Source organism: Erithacus rubecula (genome assembly GCF_903797595.1).
Source record: "Erithacus rubecula genome assembly, chromosome: 28".
NCBI classification, from domain to species: domain Eukaryota; kingdom Metazoa; phylum Chordata; class Aves; order Passeriformes; family Muscicapidae; genus Erithacus; species Erithacus rubecula.
This window is the reverse complement of record NC_136680.1, coordinates 3,287,008-3,304,191: the sequence shown is the minus strand read 5'-3', so window position 1 is coordinate 3,304,191 and position 17,184 is coordinate 3,287,008. Positions and strand designations below refer to the sequence as shown.

The following is a 17,184-nucleotide window of genomic DNA, read 5'->3' as shown; positions in this document are numbered from 1 at the left end:
AGTCCTAGATGAGCTCAGGGTGCTGATTTTGATATAAACCAGGTGTAGCTACCACTCTTTGTATTGTTAGAGGTGTAGTTTAGCCAAGGAATGGCCTCTGGAGCAAACAGCAGGAGCCAGAGTGGTCTGAAGCCATTTCAACCTATTCTCAGCAAATCTAATGGCTGGGGCTGGGAGCCTGCAGTGCCTGTTCCCATCCAACAATGCCATTGCACCAGGAAATGGAGCTGCTGGATGGGAATTCTGGAAAAGACTGCTGTGCAGCTGCTCAGTGCTGCACAGGGAATGGGACACGTGGGATGCATTCATGGGAATGTGCAGGGCACTGCCGGCCTCACTGCTTCCCAGCAGAGCCTCTCTTGCCACATTGAACTTCCAGCTTGGAAATGCAAACTGCAGGGAGCAGCAGGCAGTGTCCTGTCGATATTTGTAATACACAAGAAGAGTATTTGCAGTTTTGGGGGGGATGGGGGGAAGGAGGGGGATTTTTTCCATTCTGTGCTGTGAGCGCAGCAGGTGGAACAGAGGCAGTGAGGCGCAGATGATCCCCCCACCACGCATACAAACTCAGGATTGCTTGGGTGAAAGTGCCCTTGGAAAGTTCAAAAGCCTGGGATATCTTCCCATTCAGCCCCTGCAATATGCATATTGAAAAGGATTTTACAAACCAAGCCATCCCTTTCCCTATTGCGTTTAATCTTTTCTCGGTGCCCGCAGAGATCCTGGGAGTTCAGAAGTTGTTCCTGCTCTCAAAAAGGATTATGCTTTTCTTAATATTGATACTTAGACTTGCTTCCCAAAGGAGATAGGATCTGAATTTTGGTGGAAACAGTAGTGCATAAAGCTTGTGAATCTGCTTTTCTGGGGAGGCTTGAACAGCTTTAAACAGACAATTTTCAGTCACAATTTGTGTCCATGCATTGCTTTTGCAGTGAGAAGCTTCATGCCTGAGTTCCTGATGAACAATGTTAACCTCAAGCACAAATAGTTTAATTTCCAGCTCTCTGATCTCATGGTGAAAAACTCCATGCATACAACACTTGGTGGTTTATTTGGGATTTTCAGGAGTGACTGTTTGGATCCCCAGACTTTGTGTGCTTGCCAAGCTTCTTCCAGTTTCCCAAAGCCTTTCTTGTTTTTAGGAGGAGCCCAAAAAGGTTTGTTTCACATATGACCTGTTCCTAAATCTGGAGGGGAACCCACCTGTGAACCACCTTCGTTGTGAGAAGCTGACTTTCAACAACCCCACCAAGGAATTCAGGCGCAAACTCATCAGAGCTGGAGGGGTAAGTGCCCAGTTTGGGATCCTGAAAGGAGTGGCCTTGTTTTGCTCTGAGGTTTCTTTAAACCCAGGAGGCTTTAAGCAGTTTACTACATTCATTTAAAACATGACCCAGCCAGTTTTGACTCGTGGTTATAGGGCTACAGCACCTGCAGCAGAACAAATCTGTTGTTGGTGTGTGATTTGGGACACTTTATTTGTCAATTTAAATGTGAGCATTAATATCAAAGCAGAAAATCCCTCTGGGAAGTGAGATCTGCTGTGGATGTTGCAGGCTGTCAGTCAGGCACTGTGACCTTCCTGCTGCCAGGAGCTGGGTCAGTACAGAAAAGCTCAAGGAAAGAGAGAGGCTTTCAAACCATTCCTTACAAATTTTTTTTTTTTTTTTTTTTTAGCTTAATAGTTAGTGCTTCCTGGTCAATAAATGGCCTCTAAACCTGGCATCAACTACTTGTGGCTTAGGTAATAAAAAAGTTAATGAAAAATTGGACAGTATAGAGTGAAAACAGGTATGGGGAAAAAAAAAGGTATTCTCTAGAAGGCCCAGTGAAAAATGGGTTGCTACAGTAGCTGAACCTTTGCATCTGGGAAGGTAATGAGTAGTGATAGACTAAAGGATGATCCTCAAATAGCTGCAGGATCTCAGCAAATCAGCCCAAGCCACAAAGTGCAAGAAGTTTTTAATGAGCCAGAGGATGTCAAGGCCAGGTTGGACAGGGCTTGGAGCAACCTGGGGTGGTGGGAGGAGTCCCTGCCCAGGACAGGGGCAGGGCATGGAGTAAGATGAGCTTTAAGGCCCCTTGCAGTCAAATCACTCCATGATTCCTGTTCCTCACTGTGCCAGTGCTTTCCTGTATTGGGCAGACAGAGGAAGGTGCTCATTTCAGCCCTAGGATGGCTGCAGCATCATCTGCTCTCTAGGATTTTCACAGTGTGGTATTTTAGTCCTTGTGTACTGGGGTGTTTCAGCTGTTAATCACTTTTGATGCCCTTTCTGTGGTGGCAAATTTCCACAGAATTATCCTGACAATGTAGGGAAGGTAAGGAGGGAATTGTTCCATGGAGCTCAGTGCTTGGTGGTAAGATTTTGTGAAGGGAGAGGCCCAAGCTGTGATTTTTTTTTTTTTTTCCTTTTTCCCCTGAAAGAGTGAATTCAGATTCTAAACCAAGGAAATCTTGCTCATTCCTTCCAGATTTATCTCCCTACCCTTTTTCAGGGGAAGAGCATTTGCAGCAGAACACACAGTTCTTGTCCAGAGCTTTATTGCCTGCCTGTGCTCAGAATATTGGCATTCCCTTTGGGAAAGACACTCGATATTGCATTGCTGCCTTTCAGTTTTTGTGGGTTTAATATTCTGTATTTGAGGAGTTGCCTTGAAACTGAGCATTCCATAGACAATATCTTTTTATGGCCAGGAAGCAGACGAGGAAAAAAACATTGAGAAGATGAATAATAGTGTGTTAATTGAGCAAGTGGCTTAACATAATCATGTGTTAATAGTTAATAGTCCGTGAGACTTCGTGCAGACATAATTTCCCTCCTCTTTATTCCCAGGTAATGGTGATGCCAGAAGGAGCAGAGGCTGTTTCAAGGCCAAGTCCTGATTATCCAATGCTGCCCACGATACCTCTCTCTGCCTTCTCTGATCCCAAGAAGACCAAACCCTCCCATGGGTCAAAGGTCAGTGCAGCACACGTTTGGGTCAGCCTGAGGTGAGGGAGTCTTTCAGGCCAGGCTGCTCAGAGCTTGTTCAGCAGCTGTTCCTGGCTGCTGCTAATTCTGAGCCTCCTTGTACTCTGCAGTTCAGTAGTTAATGGTCTGGAACTTGCCAGCCTTTAGGAGGTTTTTTTTATGATCTGATAGACTTCTCTCCAGGGAAGTTTTGAAAAGAAAATTAAATGTGCAGGACTGGGAATTTTTAGTGAATTGTGCCTTCCTTAAAGGCAGGTGAAATCCTCTGTGATTGTTCTGGTTGTGTCCTCCATGCTGAGGATGGGTTCTGTGGCTCTCTCATTATCTGCCATGCCCAGCACTCTGAGTGCCTGCATCTCTTGGCAGGAAGGCTGAGTGGGAAGTCAGCCCTTCCTGTGTCCTCAGGGCAGTGCTGGAGAGAACATCAAATATGCTTCACTTGCTCCAGTGGGTGCTTTCCAGACTGGCAGTTTGCATCCAGGTCCTGAGATTTCCAAAGAACCTCAGGTTTTTTCTTTTTTTCCCTTATGTACTGAAGCTATTTTTATATAATCCTACATGGGAGAAACAATCCCCAAGCAATGTGTTTTGGAGCAGATTACATGCACTTTATCAGCCTGAACAGTCACAGGTATTAACAACAATTCATTTTCCAGTGTAATTCAATTCTGATAGCCATGTTCTTCAGGGCTCTGAACACTCTGGCACTTCAGTTATGCCTTCTGATGTTATGAAACAGAGTGAAGATGACTTACCTGTTAGTGGTTGATTTAATTTTGGTCAGGAATTAAGCACTGGAAAACACAGCAGAGAAATAAAGGGCTCTGAGATGAGCTCTGGTGAAAATTGCCAGTTGCTAAAGAAACAACATTCTCCTGCTTCCCTTCCTCCAGGGTGCCCTGAGAGGTGCATCAGTGTTTGCATTCAGGTTCAACCTGAATTAAACATCTGTAGGTGTTTCTAGACTTTTGACAGACCCTGGAAAGCAGCAGAACATGTTTCATCCTTTCCTAAATGTTGAAGTGCTCACTGTCAGTTTGTGTGCAGCAGTTGAGGGAAGTGTGGATGTTTACCTGGGCGTGTGGGGGTGGATTTCTGCAGGGAACAAACACTGCCATGTGATTTATGAGGATGTGTTTTATCATTCTGTGCAGAGCTGCAGTTTCATACCCAGCTTGCATGTTTCTGTTGCTGAATTTTAGGATGCAAACAAGGAAAGTAGCAAAGCATCCAAGCCACATAAAGTAACCAAGGAGCACAGGGAGAGGCCCAGGAAAGACTCTGAGAGCAAAAACTCCTCCAAAGACCTTGAGAGAGAACAGAACAAGCCTTTGAAGGACTCCTCCAGAAAACCAACTGAGAACAAACTGCCTAAGGAGGAGAAGGCACCTCCAAAAGCTGCTTTCAAGGAACCAAAACTGGCTGTGAAGGAGACCAAACTGGAGAACACCTCTCCAAAGGGGGGGCCACAGCCGGAGCTCAAGTCTTCCAGCAAGAGGCCCTCCAACGTGGAGTCACCAAAGCCTAGTGCCAAAAAACAAAAAAAGAGTAGCTCCAAAGGGGTGAAGAATATCCTGGGGACATCTCCCAGAACCTCGTCTTCCTCATACCCAGAGAAGAAACAAACCAAGGAGAAGATGAATGCCAAAGTGGAGAAGGTGAAATCTGAGAGCGAGGCCAAGGAGATCAAAAAGCCTGTGGAAATGGAGGAGTCAAACTCTGAGGATGAGACTTCTTTCAAGTCAGAGGTGAGTAGGGATTTATTCTTAACCAGAGTTTGGAAGGGTGATGTTAAATCCCTGCCTGAAAAATATGTTAAAAATAATCTCTTAGAGGAGATAGGGCAGCAGATTGGTAAATGCTTAGGCTGGGTTGCATCTCAAATAAAATTCTTTGAAATTCCAGTCAATATTAAATGTTCCTGCTGTGTGATTTAGCTGTTGTTTCAGATACAAATTTTATTGAGATTTATCTGCAGGCAGTTAGCTAAAAGTCAGAGTTGAAGGTTATGATCTCTTATTCATCCCATGCAGTGGCATCTACAGAGCTACAATAGATACAGAGACACTTTCTGCCTGCTCACAGTAGCAATGTTCTAGAATGTGATCTTATTTCAGAAAAGAAGGAAATCATCTCAGTTTTAGTAACCAAAAAAACTAGCATTAAAATGTAAATAAAACCCCTCTTCCTGCCGTGGCCTGTAAGAAATATGCCATTGGCTGAAGCTCAAAATACAACCACATGCCACTAAATCTAAATAAGTTGTGTTGTGAAACATAAAACAAATTATGTTCTTGTACTACTATTTTTAAAAGCTGTCTAAATATTTTTTTTCCTTTTTACAACTGAGAACATTCCTCATCCTCTGTTTTCTAAAAAGTGTTTTCCAAAAGAAGGCAAAAAAAAAAATGCAAGAAGGGACAGACAAATCCAAACTCTTGCTACTTTTCACTTGTATATTTGTTATAAAGAAGTCATATATCTTGTGATAAGGTTCACAGGATAATGTCCTGGGAATTCTGGAACTGGTTCCTCCTGACTACTTCAAGAAAGGTTTATTTTATTAAGTTGAATTTTCTGGGGACAGTTTGTATTATGATTTAATCAGCACTGTGATACAACAAATATTGATGTGCTTGTCAGGAAGGGTTTTTTTTTCTGGGGGATTCTCAGTGGAAGAGTTTATTGGACAAGTGTTAATTCCTCTCTGAAGAGAAGTCACATCCCTGGAAGTGTCCCAGGCCAGCCTGGATGTGGCTTGGAGCACTCTGGGACAGTGAAGGTGTCCCTGTCATGGCAGGGGGTGGCACTGGATGGGCTTTAAGGTCCCTTCCCACCCAAACCATTCTGGGATTTTATGACTTGGCTTCCCAAATGGATTCACTGTGCACATTGGGCATTAAGAGGTAATTCCTCTCCCTTTGAGCCTTTTCCCCAAAGTGCAGCAGTGCTCAGCAAGCCCCACATTTCAGTGCACAGCCCTCCCTGCAGACCTGTGGCTGTGCTGCTCCCAGAGTGTCCCCGAGGTGTCCCCATCCCCTCTGGGTGCCAGCAGTGTGACTGGTGATGCTGGAACCACAGCCTGTGGCAGTGGGATTAGCATCTCCCCCAGCCTGTCCTGCCCAGTGTCCCCCCTGGCCCAGCTTCTGCTGCTCTGGGCACAGCAGTGTGACAACAGGGAGAGGTGGCAGCTGCCCCGAGGTTCCTGAGCCCCAGGGCACAGCTCAGGCTCTGTCCTTGTGCACCCTGGGGATCTCCCTGCTCCCAGCACTGCTCCTTGCTGCCCCAGGGTTTCTCCTGGCACATCCCTGAAGTGAGGGAGCAGCTGGAGGTGGAGCAGGGCCGGAAACTCTTCAATCAGCTCTGCTGGAGCAGCCAGGGATTGTGCAACAGCTCCAGGCTGCAGCTCCCAGCTGCCATCTCTGCAGGGGGAGAGGGAGAGGCCCTGCTGCCATTGGTGCTCCTGGCCTGCCAGCTCACAGGGGACTGCACAGGGATGAAGGAGTTTCTCCTGCTATTTCAGCTCCTGCTGGAAGTTACTTGGCTTTTCTTTCTTTTCTTTTTTTTTTTTTTTCCTTTTTAACCTCTTTTTTTTTTCCTTCCCCCATCAAGGCCAGTTCCCTGAGCTGGCCTCATGCTTGGCTGCCCCAGTGCTGACAAAAGGCAGAGCAGGGATGGGAGCAGTGTTGCTTTTTGCCATTGTTGGCGTGGCTTTGGTCACATCCTGGTGACAGTCACTGAGCACACGGAGCGTGTCCATCTGCATCCTCCTCTGCTCAAAGAGCTGCTGGTGTTCATGGCAAAAGGAGAGATGGGTTATCTGCATCAACTGCTTAGCTCCTGTGAGGTCATTTTAAGGGAAGAGCTGAAGATTACCAGGAGTGAGGGATGTAGGGTTGGAGCTGTGGGTCAGATGCAAGAGCTGTGCTCTGTTAGCTTGAAAATATTCATTAAATCTCACAGTGGTTGGGTGGGAAGGGACCTCAAATATCATTCAGTTCCATCCCCTGCCATGGCAGGGACACCTTTCTTTATCCCAGGCTGCTCCAAGCCCCATCCAGCCTGGCCTTGGACACTTCTAGGGATCCAGGGACAGCCACAGCTGCTCTGTTCTCTCTGCTCTCCACTTCCCTAAACAGCCAGGGCTGCTGCCATGTGCCAATAGACCTGATATTGGAATTGTTAGATTATTCTCCTTTGCTCCTAAATCCTTCCTAAGGGTTGTAGTATCATTTTTGACAGATTTTCCCCCCTTCTTATAGTGAAATAATGAAATTCTTGCCAATACTTGAGTGAGGATTTGGCCAGCAGGACCAAGGCAGGGATTGTCCCTCTGTGCTGGCATTGCTGAGACCACACCTCAAGTGCCACTCAGGACAAGAAGGACACTGAGGGGCTGGAGTGTGTCCTGGGAAGGGAACAGATCTGAGGAAGGGTCTGGAGCACCAGGAGCAGCTGAGGGAGCTGGAAAGGGGCTCAGCCTGGAGAAAAGGAGGCTCAGGGGGAATTTCTGGCTGTACACAACTCCCTGAAAGGAGGGGACAGCAGGAGGGGTCAGGTTGTGCTCCAGGGAACAGGGACAGGAGGAGAGGGAACAGCCTCAGGCTCCCCAGGGGAGGTTTAGATTGGACACCAGGAAGGATTCCTGCATGGAAAGGGTGGTCATGAACCAAAAGGGGCTGCCCAGGGTGGTTTGGATTCCCCATCCCTGGAGGTGTCCCAGGAAGGCCTGGATGTGGCACTCAGTGCTCTTGGGACAGAGTGGGGATGGGACACTGGAGGGATTCTGTGGGCAGCTCCACAGGGTGATCTTGGAGGAGAAAATTCTGCTGCCACTTTCACTTATCGATTGCCAAAGCTGCCAGTGTGCCTCTTTGTGCCTGTCTCAAGGTTTTTATGGTATTAACCCTTTCTGTGTCAGATTATTTATCAATGGGTTTGTGTGATTCTTCAGCATCAGGATTTGGCAGCAGTAATAGTAAGTAGATTCCTAGGGACAAAACAGTGAAACTGAAATGCTGATTTCCGGGGAATTACTTCTAAAAAGGCAAAATATTACAGTACATTGAGAATCCTTAAAGGAGAACCCTCATGAGTACCAAAACCCCCATTTGCAGGGGATTTTAGGAGCAGTTTGGGGGCAGAGCGAGTTGCCGTGGCCTCTTCTGCCCTCTGGCGGTTCCCAAGCTTATTGCAGGGGTTGCTGCTCCATCCATTTACCATTAAAATTTCCCTGTCTCACCCAAATTTGCTCCCTGGATGCTGCTGTTACCAGTAGTTCATTTATTCTTCACTCACTCTTACTGCACAGGATACTCCTGCTGTTTCTGCCAAGTGCTGACACAGGAGTTGGGGTCACAAGGGTTGAGTTGGTCTCTGTTATGTTTTCACAGTTAAGTGGATCACTCAAACTGGTGTAGCAACAAGTGGCTTTAGGATATAATAATAATAATTTAGGATTAATTTTGGAGTCATGTGAACTAGTTGGGATAGACATCTCCATGTCCATGAGGACAGGGGTAGAGAGCTGGGATTGTTCATTGGAGAAATGTTGGGGTTACCTCATTGTGACATTCCAGTGCCTGAAGGAGCCTGCAGGAAAGAGAAACTGTTTGTAAGGGGTGGAGGGACAGGACACAGGGAATGGCTGCCAGTGGCAGAGGGCAGGGCTGGATGGGATATTGGGCAGGAATTGTTCCCTGGGAGGGTGGGGAGCCCTGGCACAGGGTGCCCAGAGCAGCTGTGGCTGCCTCTGGATCCCTGGCAGTGCCCCAGGCCAGGCTGGACATTGGGGCTGGAGCAGCCTGGGGACAGTGGTTTGGATTAAATCATCTTTAAGGTCTTTTCCAGCCCAAACCACTCCATGTGATTTCAAATCACTCTGTGATTTCATGCTCAGTGATCAGTCTGAGGCTCAAGGGAACCTTGGTGGCTACAATAAATACACTTTTTAAGAGGGTTTGGGTAGTTGTGGGTTCTGTGCTGGTCATCTGTCACACTTCAAAGTAAGGGTTTTCACTGAAATGTTTTTCAGATGCTCCATATCATCATCTGGGGGGTTTGAATCACATGCTGTGCAGGGGTTTGATGGGAGTCCTTGATGTTGCTCCCAGGTGTGCTGAGTTATATCCTGCCAGACTTCCATAAATGTTGTTTTTATTCACCTCACAGTTTGTTTTTTTTTTCTGTTACCCCAAGAACTGTATTCAGTGCTGGGTGATGCTGTAGAGTGCTCACACTGCTTTGAGCTCTGGTTTTCTGGATTAGAAAGATTAAGATTCTTTTTCTTTTGTTTCCCTTTTATGGGGGGTTAAGTCTGTCCAGTCCAGCCCTTCCAACTCCAGCTCCAGCTCCGACTCCAGCTCTGACTCTGATTTCGAGCCATCTCAGAACCACAGTCAAGGTGTGTTGCAAAAAATAGTTTGTTAAAACCTTCCTTGTGTAACCTTAAAAGGCTCAGGAGAATTAAATGTGCTTTCCCAGCACAATAATAATACAGTTTCCTGCATGCAGCCATGTGTTAGAGCTGTGATGCTTCAGCAAGAAAAGGCAATAATGTTATAACATCATGGATAAGTATTTTTCTTCTCTTGGCAGCTAATTTATGGGTAAGGAATCCCTCTGGATTTGGTTCTTTCCCTTTTGGCTTTGGTTTCTGCCTCACTTTATAAATGTGTTGCTGCTGCCTGATCTGTAGAATCACCAGAACAGTTCTCCAATCTCATCTATGTTTTATTAAAAATTATAAATTCATCACTTTGCCAGTGTGTAACAGCTCCTTTCTCAGATCCCTCCACTGATAACCCAGAGAAGGGAACTGGCAGCAGTAAATGTCCCAAACGCTGTGACATTTAAATCAGAAAAATGTGTCCTGTTCTCATTTGGGGAGGGAGGGGGAGGGTTTGGGAGTGGTGCAGTTTGTCTGTGTGTCTCAGCCCGGGTGCTGAACTCCCTTCCCCGCGGGCAGGGCCCCTGCGCTCCATGGTGGAGGATCTGCAGTCGGAGGAGTCGGACGATGACGACAGTTCCTCGGGGGAGGAGCCCGCGGCCAAAGCCAACCCCGCCAGCCGCGATTCCAGGTGGTGACAAATGCGGGGCACGGGGGCTCTGCCCTCTGCAGGGGACACTTAGCTCAGGGTGGGCACACAAAGGCGCTGGGAGGTGCTGAGCTGGGCTGGCAGGTGTTGGTGACAGTCACCTAATTGTGACCCTCAGATCTCTGCAGAGCTGCTGGGGTGTGACACCTTTGATCTGAAGAGATCAGGGATGTGTGGGGGACAGGCAGAGTGTGCTGCTCGGGCTGCCTGGGACTGACAGGGCTCAGGAGTCACCCTGTGGCTGCCCCACTCCTCCAGACTCAGTGACAGCTGTTTCCTGCTCCAGGCCCTGGAAAGGGTTAAACTTCATCCTTCTTCCCTCAGGAAATGCTGTTACAGCCCAAACCTGGAGTCTCAGTGAATATTTGAACCCTAATGCTTGTCCCAGAGAGCAGCTCCACATGGGAAATGCTGGTGGAGGTTACCAAAACAAACAAACAAATATCCATTATTGAACTTACCATCAATGAAACAAGAATGGAGAGGTTTTGAAGGGTATTTTTATAGACATTTAGGGGATAACCAGTTTAGTTCACAGGTGGGACACCTACCATATCTGTAAGGGTCAAATGAGAATAAGAATAAATAGGAAATCTTGGAGGTTCCACCAGCAGCACTTAATGCATTCTTTGCCTGTGGAGGTGTCAGTGGGCTTCTGGTGCAGGTACTTTGTAACATTGGGTGGAATTCCTGAACAGTTGCTGTTTGTGAATTGAAGTGGTGCTTAGTTGTTCCAGGGGATTTGTATATGCCAGAGTTGAACTCTGTGATGTGTCACCAGAGCTCCCTGCTCAGGGAATGCAAGGTGACATCAGCTGGGACAAAAAGGGATTCTTGGAACCTGCAGTGGCCCATTCTCCCAGCCAAAGCAGCAGTCTGTGCTGAAGAAGAGAATTGCACTGAGCTCTGTGTGGCTCAGCTGGCAGCTGATGAGTTTGCTGCTGCTGCTGCTCATTCTCTGCTGGTGGTTTTCCAGACTGAGCCTCAGTGACAGTGACAGTGACAACAGCGCCGACTCGTGCCCGCCCAGCCGGGAGCCGCCTCCTGGGCAGAAGCTGCCCCCAGCAAACAACAAGGTGGGAAATCCCCCTCCCCCAGCTCTGCTGCCCACCTCCCCTGCTCCCTGCCTTGGGAATTCTCACTTGCACCAAATTCTCCCTATTCTGACCTCAGCAGACAGGTGATTCCTCTGCTGTGACACCCTCGTGTTTCCTGAGCTAATTTTGCTCCTGTTGTTGGTTTCTTTTCCCCTCAGGCAACTGGAAGGAAAAGCCCAGAGTCTTGTAACAAGCCAGAGAAGATCCTGAAGAAGGGAACTTATGACAAGGTGTGTCCTGTGGAGAGGGATCTTTCATGAGGGCCTGGAGAGCCAGGACACAGGGAATGGCTGCCAGTGCCAGAGGGCAGGGCTGGGTGGGATATTGGGCAGGAATTGTTCCCTGGGAGGGTGGGGAGCCCTGGCACAGGGTGCCCAGAGCAGCTGTGGCTGCCCCTGGCAGTGTCCCAGGTTGGACAGGGCTTGGAGCAGCCTGGACAGTGGGAAGTGTCCCTGCCATGGCAGAGGATGGAATGAGATGAACTTTAATGTCCTTCCCACCCAAACCATTCCAGGATTCTGTGACTGAGGAGCTGAGCATCACAGAACAGTTGGGCCTCACTGTGCACAAAGCCACCTGAATCAGCCCTGCCTGTTCATTGTTCTGTCTCAGCAGGGTAAAAGCTTGAGTTTAACAAAAACCAGATGTGGAAAGGACACACTTTGGAGAGTGACACTGCAGAAATTGTGTACATTAAATAGCTGGAGCCCCAGGTGGTGTTGATAGGCAAAATGCTGAAATTGTTGTATTTGTTTGCCCTTTGTCTGAACTAATGGCCTGGTCACTGCTGCAGTGCTGGGGCACTTCATTAAAAGACAGTTTCATCTGGCTTTGATCTTATAAACTAAAGATTATTTGATGCTTTGCTTTGCAGGTTTAGTTGGAACCTTTATTTGTTGAAAGAAATTCCCTCATTCCTTACCTCCCAGGAAGGGTAGAGCAGGGTCCATTCTGTGATTCACCAATTCTGTGAATCTATTTTGTTGTTGTTGGCTGCCTAAAAAACCCTAAAATTTAGAAAAACCAAACTACTCTTATCTAAGAGCAATGATCATGTTGATCCTGTGAACAGTCCTTCATTTGATGTTGTGATTTAGGTAAAACTACCTGGGAATACAGTGAGTGCACTCCAAGAATTTTTCCTTACTTAAATACAGATCATTGCACAGCAGATTGCTGGGGTTTTGGTCACTGATGCATGTGATGCTTTCAGGTAATTTGGAGTTAATTAGGAGAACCCACTGATGAGGAGCTCACACTGAGGGTCAGCAAGTGAGGTCCTTAAAGGTTCTGCCCAGTTCTTGGAGCTGGTTACTGGTGTGGGTGTCATTAAATTTTTAAAAAATTGCCTTCAGAGCACTTGTATTTAAGAAAGTCCTCAATCTGCCAGTACTTGGGAAGGAGGAAGAGGCAGAGAAGAAGTGGGAATGTCTGAAAGGGCCTGCAGTTGTTGTGCTTGCCTGGGGAAGCCCCTTTGGCAGTGTCCCTGTTTGTGTTGCAGGCCTACACGGATGAGCTGGTGGAGCTGCACAGGCGGCTGATGGCGCTCCGGGAGCGCAACGTGCTCCAGCAGGTACAGAGCCTGTCCTGGCTGCAGGGCTCAGCCAGGCCCTGCAGCACAGCCCTGAGAAAAACACTGAGAAATAACAAAATCAGCTGGCATGCAATGGTTTTGTTGGAAATGGTACAGGAGTGTGGTGTGGGCATCTTTCTTGTCTTTGCCATCCTGGTAGCAAATCCCAAAGTTGGGGTCTCCTGGTCTGAGGGGAGGAGGCAGAGGGGCAGGGGCTGAGCTCTGCTCTGGGACAGGAACAGGAGCCCAGCAAGGGCTGGAGCTGTGTCAGGCCTTGGCATGGAGCTCAGGGAAAGGTTCTTCCCCCCGAGGGTGCTGGCACTGCCCAGGCTCCCCAGGGAATGGTCCCAAGGCTGCCAGAGCTGCAGGAGCGTTTGGACACTCTCAGGGATGCTCAGGGGGGGTTGTTGGGGGTCTGGGCAGGGCCAGGGGCTGCACTGATGATCCCTGAGGGTCCCTCCCAGCTCAGGATATTATGTTATTTTGTAGTTAGAAGGAAGCATGCCCTCATCAGTGTCCAGACTGAGTCAGGCCAGCAGGAGGAGCTGGTTTGCTTTTTTGGGGAGAGGATTCTTTTCCTGTTGTGAGCCCCTGCAGGGGCTGGGAAAGCCTGGGTGGGCTCTGTGTACCTGCTGCCCTCTGTGCTGTACTTACACCCACCCCCCATCTCCAGATTGTGAATCTCATTGAGGAAACCGGGCATTTCAACGTCACCAACACAACCTTTGACTTTGACCTCTTCTCCCTGGATGAGACGACCGTCCGCAAGCTGCAGAGCTACCTGGAGGCCGTGGCCACATGACGCTGGGCCTGGCAAGCTGGCTCTGCTCTTCACCCAGAGATCCCCTCCTTTGGTACAGGAAACCACCCCATGGAACTAGGCCTTCTTATCCTCCTGCCTCAGCCGAAGAAGCACTGCCTTAGAGACCAGCCATGCTCTAGGAATGCTCAGCCAGCTGCACTTTTCTTGTAGGCTTCAAACCAGCGCCCGCCTTGCTGAGTCTGTCCCCCCCAGCAGAGCAGGCCTGCTGCACTTAGGCTGCACAGCGCCACCTTGGCGCTTTCCCTTCCAGCAACTGTGTTTCAAGAGCACATTTTGCAGGTGTCTCTGAGCTCTGGAGAAGTGTGGATGCTGTTCCCTGCCCGTGGATGCTGTTCCCTGCCCGGCACCCTGGGGGTGACAGCGCCTTTGGCAGAGCTGCCCGGGACACTGGGGACACAGGAGGCTCCCTGGGGCTGCATTCCAGCTGGGAGCACCCACTGGTTCAGTGACCTGGCTCCTGGTGGGGACAGGACCCTCAGTTCTCTGCAGGGACATTCTGTGCTCGGTGAGGAGGCCTCTGGAACCTGCTGTCTCCTCCTGGGGTTTGGAGATGTCTTGTTTGTTGATCTGAGCTCCTAAACAAAGTCCCACTCCTTTCAGTCTGCTTTAACTGTAATAGGACTCCAAAACTGTAAGCTGTATATTTTATATATATATATTATATATATGTATGTACTGTATGTATAAGAAGGGCCTAGTTGGGTCTTATGATCTTAAGGGTGTGTTTTTCTGTTGTTTTTTTATGGCTCTGGCAGGGGAAGGCGCTTAATAAGATTTGACTCGTTTGTTCAATGCCTCTTGTGGACAATTTGTAGTGTAAGGAAGCTGGACAGCAACCTCCAGGCATCCCATGCTCCAGAAGGGGCTCACCCGTCGTCTTTCCATTTGTCAGTGTTTGATAACTTTGCCAAAACATGTGATTGGTTTTGTTCTGTGTTCTCAAAGAGGAATCTCCTTACAGTGGCCCCTATAGTAGTGGCTGTACTTTGGGAAAACCAAAACAAGGGAGAGCTGAAGTCTTTGGCCACGCCTGGGAGATGCTGATGTGAAACACGAAGTGGAGTTGGGTTTGTTCCTCCTCCCTCTCCCCACCACTGCCTGTGCAGGACAGGCAGGAAACAAACACTAATGCAGCCCCTTCCCTCCCCTCACTTCTAGTTAAACTAGTGTTGACCTCCAAGTGTTCTCCAGTGGGCATGGGGCAATCCCAGTGCCTTCCTCCAAGCTGTGTTACACTCCTGGTCCCTAAATTCAGTATTTTCCCAGGAACTGCTCCTTGGGAGGGCTGTGGGAAGCTGTTGCCAAATGTCTGTGGAGCAGCGGTGCTGGGGAGCCCCTCTGCTCTGCGAGGGTCGCACCGCTCCAGCTCTGCTGTCCCTTGTTTTGGGTTCCCCCTTTCTTTATCATGGAAATGTTGCAACTAATCAACTGAAGTGGCAATATGATGATAAGCTTGTTTGAGTTGGGTCATGTTGACCCGATTCCCATTAATTTTGTCCTTGTACCACCTTTCATGTGTCGTGTGTGTGTGTGTATATATATATATATATGTGTGTATATATATATATATGGAAGTTCAAGCTCATGCCAGGTGCAAACCCTGTCACACCAGTGATCTCAGCTCTTTTCTTTCTTGCTGGACGATGCCAGGGCTGGATAGAAAGGCCAGAGAAGGTGGAGAGCAGAGGGCAGAGAGGAGAGGAGGTGGCAGCAGGACAGCCAGGGTGGAGGCTGGTGGTCACTCGTGTCTCTGTGGGGCTGTGCCAGGGGGAGCAGCTCTGTGCCCACCCTGGGCTGGGCTTGTGGCACTGTCCCATCCCCAGAGCAGAGGCTGTGGCTGGGCTCAGGCCCAGCTCTCCCGAGCTCTTTGCTGCCCTCCCTGCCCAGGTCACTCCTCCCCAGCTCCAGTCCCAGCACTTGGGGCTGTCACAGCCTCCAGAGCTGCCACCCCCCCGGCCCTGCTCCTGTCACCTCCCCTGCTCACAGCTGCCAGCCAGTCCCAGAGCAGCCTGGGAGGTTTCCTGAGCCTGGCTGGGAGCACTGTGGCCGTGGCATCGTCCTGTCCTGGAAGTGACTTTGTTGGTGAAGTCTGCTGAGCATTGATAGGGATTTTGTTTGGTTTTTATAAGAAGTATTTTACACATGGATTTTTTTAGACTGTTTATAATCCCCCTGAAAACCCGAGGTAGGATTGTTCCCCAGCAATAGTTCCTCTCCATTGTGTGCACATGCTGATTTGTTACTAAAAGGTTTTTGCAAGTACTTAGTTGTTCTACAGAGTTGATGTTTTTCGGGGTATGTGGTAGCGTCGGGGAGCACAGGAGGGGTGACTCTGCAGACAAAGAATGGTCACATTTGGGCCTCATCTTGTGTCCCCTCAGAGTTCCCTGTGTAGATTCCCTCTAGGCTGGCTGAACGCTGTTCTGAACATGCTGTGTACAGGTTTTTGTGGATAAAGTGTTTGTTCTTGTGTCACTCTTGAGAGCATGGATGGATTATTGTACTCTAGGAAGGAGGGGGCAGTGCTGCTGTGGGCATTGCTTCAGGTCCTCGAGGATGTGTAGTAGCTTGCGTTGTTAAAAAAAAGGAAGAAAAAAAAAAAGAATCCCAAATTGACTTGTAGCCATAATGGTTTTTGCAAGGAGAATGGACAGGACTCTGTTACTTTCCGTGTCCTTCGTGGTGGTGCTGCTGGCACAGGAGGTGCTGGGCAGCCCCAGGGGCTTCCCGGGAGTTGGAATCGTGTTGAGGTGGGATCAGGATCTGCTCCGCCCTTGCACTGGCAGCGCAGGGAGGGGCAGGAGCGTTTCCCTGGGTCCTGGTCTGCGACGTGTTAAGCCTTGAGGCTTTGATTACTGACATGTACTGTTAGAAAAGATTGAAAGAGGAGAGGAGAGGAAAGGCTTGGCTGGCGGCAAAGCCCGGCTGAGGGTTTGTGCCACGGAGGGAGCGCGGCCGAGGTCAGGCTGAGTCCATGGAAGTGCAATGACTCTGCCACCCGCGGGAGCATCAGAACGAGCCGAGCAATGATGCAACAATCCAGAAACAGTTTTTTTTGTCAGATCTTGGACCGTGTTTGATGGTGAGAGAGGTTTGAACGCCCCTCCCCGAGGGGCAGAGCCCGGAGCGGCTCCATGGGGGATGGGCTCTGCCGGTGCCGTGACACCCCTGCTGCCCCCGGGATGGTTCATTAGTGCTCAAAGGACCCCGATCGGGGTTTGCTTTCCTGGGGCGTGGAATAGCCATCAAAAACTGACAAGATGAGTTTGCACTCCTAAAGAAAAATGTAAGTACTTCAACTTCTAGAGAATTTTTAATTGTATTTCTGCCTAGAGCCGAGGTATTAAATACCTCGGCACCTGAGGATTTTAAAAGTTGTGTTGGGAGAAAGTTCTTCACTCAGCTGGAAGAAATGCAGCTGAGCTAAGACTTAACTGCAAGATTTAAAAAAAAAAAACCCACAAAAAAACTCATGTTTGTAATACGTTACAGGATTGTTTGTCCTGAATTTTAAACTTTTTGTTAAATTTGTGGAACTATGGAGGAATTTTCTAGAAAAAGTGAAATAAAGTAAGATGGAAAAGTAAAACTTGGAAGTGTTTTTTGGTTGTTGTTTCTG

General features: G+C 48.6%; 2 protein-coding genes across 3 annotated transcripts in view; one reads left to right on the top strand and one right to left on the bottom strand.

Annotated features, from left to right (window-relative positions):
* Nucleotides 1–16,040, top strand: part of MLLT1 (MLLT1 super elongation complex subunit) — a 29,986-nt gene extending 13,946 nt beyond the window's left edge. Inside the window, exons 4-12 of one of the 2 annotated variants that reach the window (XM_079328574.1) lie at nt 1,143–1,286; nt 2,838–2,963; nt 4,178–4,724; nt 9,283–9,378; nt 9,943–10,054; nt 11,049–11,148; nt 11,328–11,399; nt 12,671–12,742; nt 13,416–16,040. In XM_079328574.1, coding sequence (XP_079184700.1) covers nt 1,143–1,286; nt 2,838–2,963; nt 4,178–4,724; nt 9,283–9,378; nt 9,943–10,054; nt 11,049–11,148; nt 11,328–11,399; nt 12,671–12,742; nt 13,416–13,544 — 1,398 coding nt within the window. In that variant the 3' untranslated portion in view covers nt 13,545–16,040. The remainder of the gene's footprint in view (nt 1–1,142; nt 1,287–2,837; nt 2,964–4,177; nt 4,725–9,282; nt 9,379–9,942; nt 10,055–11,048; nt 11,149–11,327; nt 11,400–12,670; nt 12,743–13,415) is intronic. The other variant, XM_079328575.1, reaches the window with a different exon arrangement.
* PIK3R2 (phosphoinositide-3-kinase regulatory subunit 2) overlaps nt 1–17,184 on the bottom strand; it is a 154,396-nt gene that overhangs the window by 13,407 nt on the left and 123,805 nt on the right. The window lies entirely within an intron of this gene.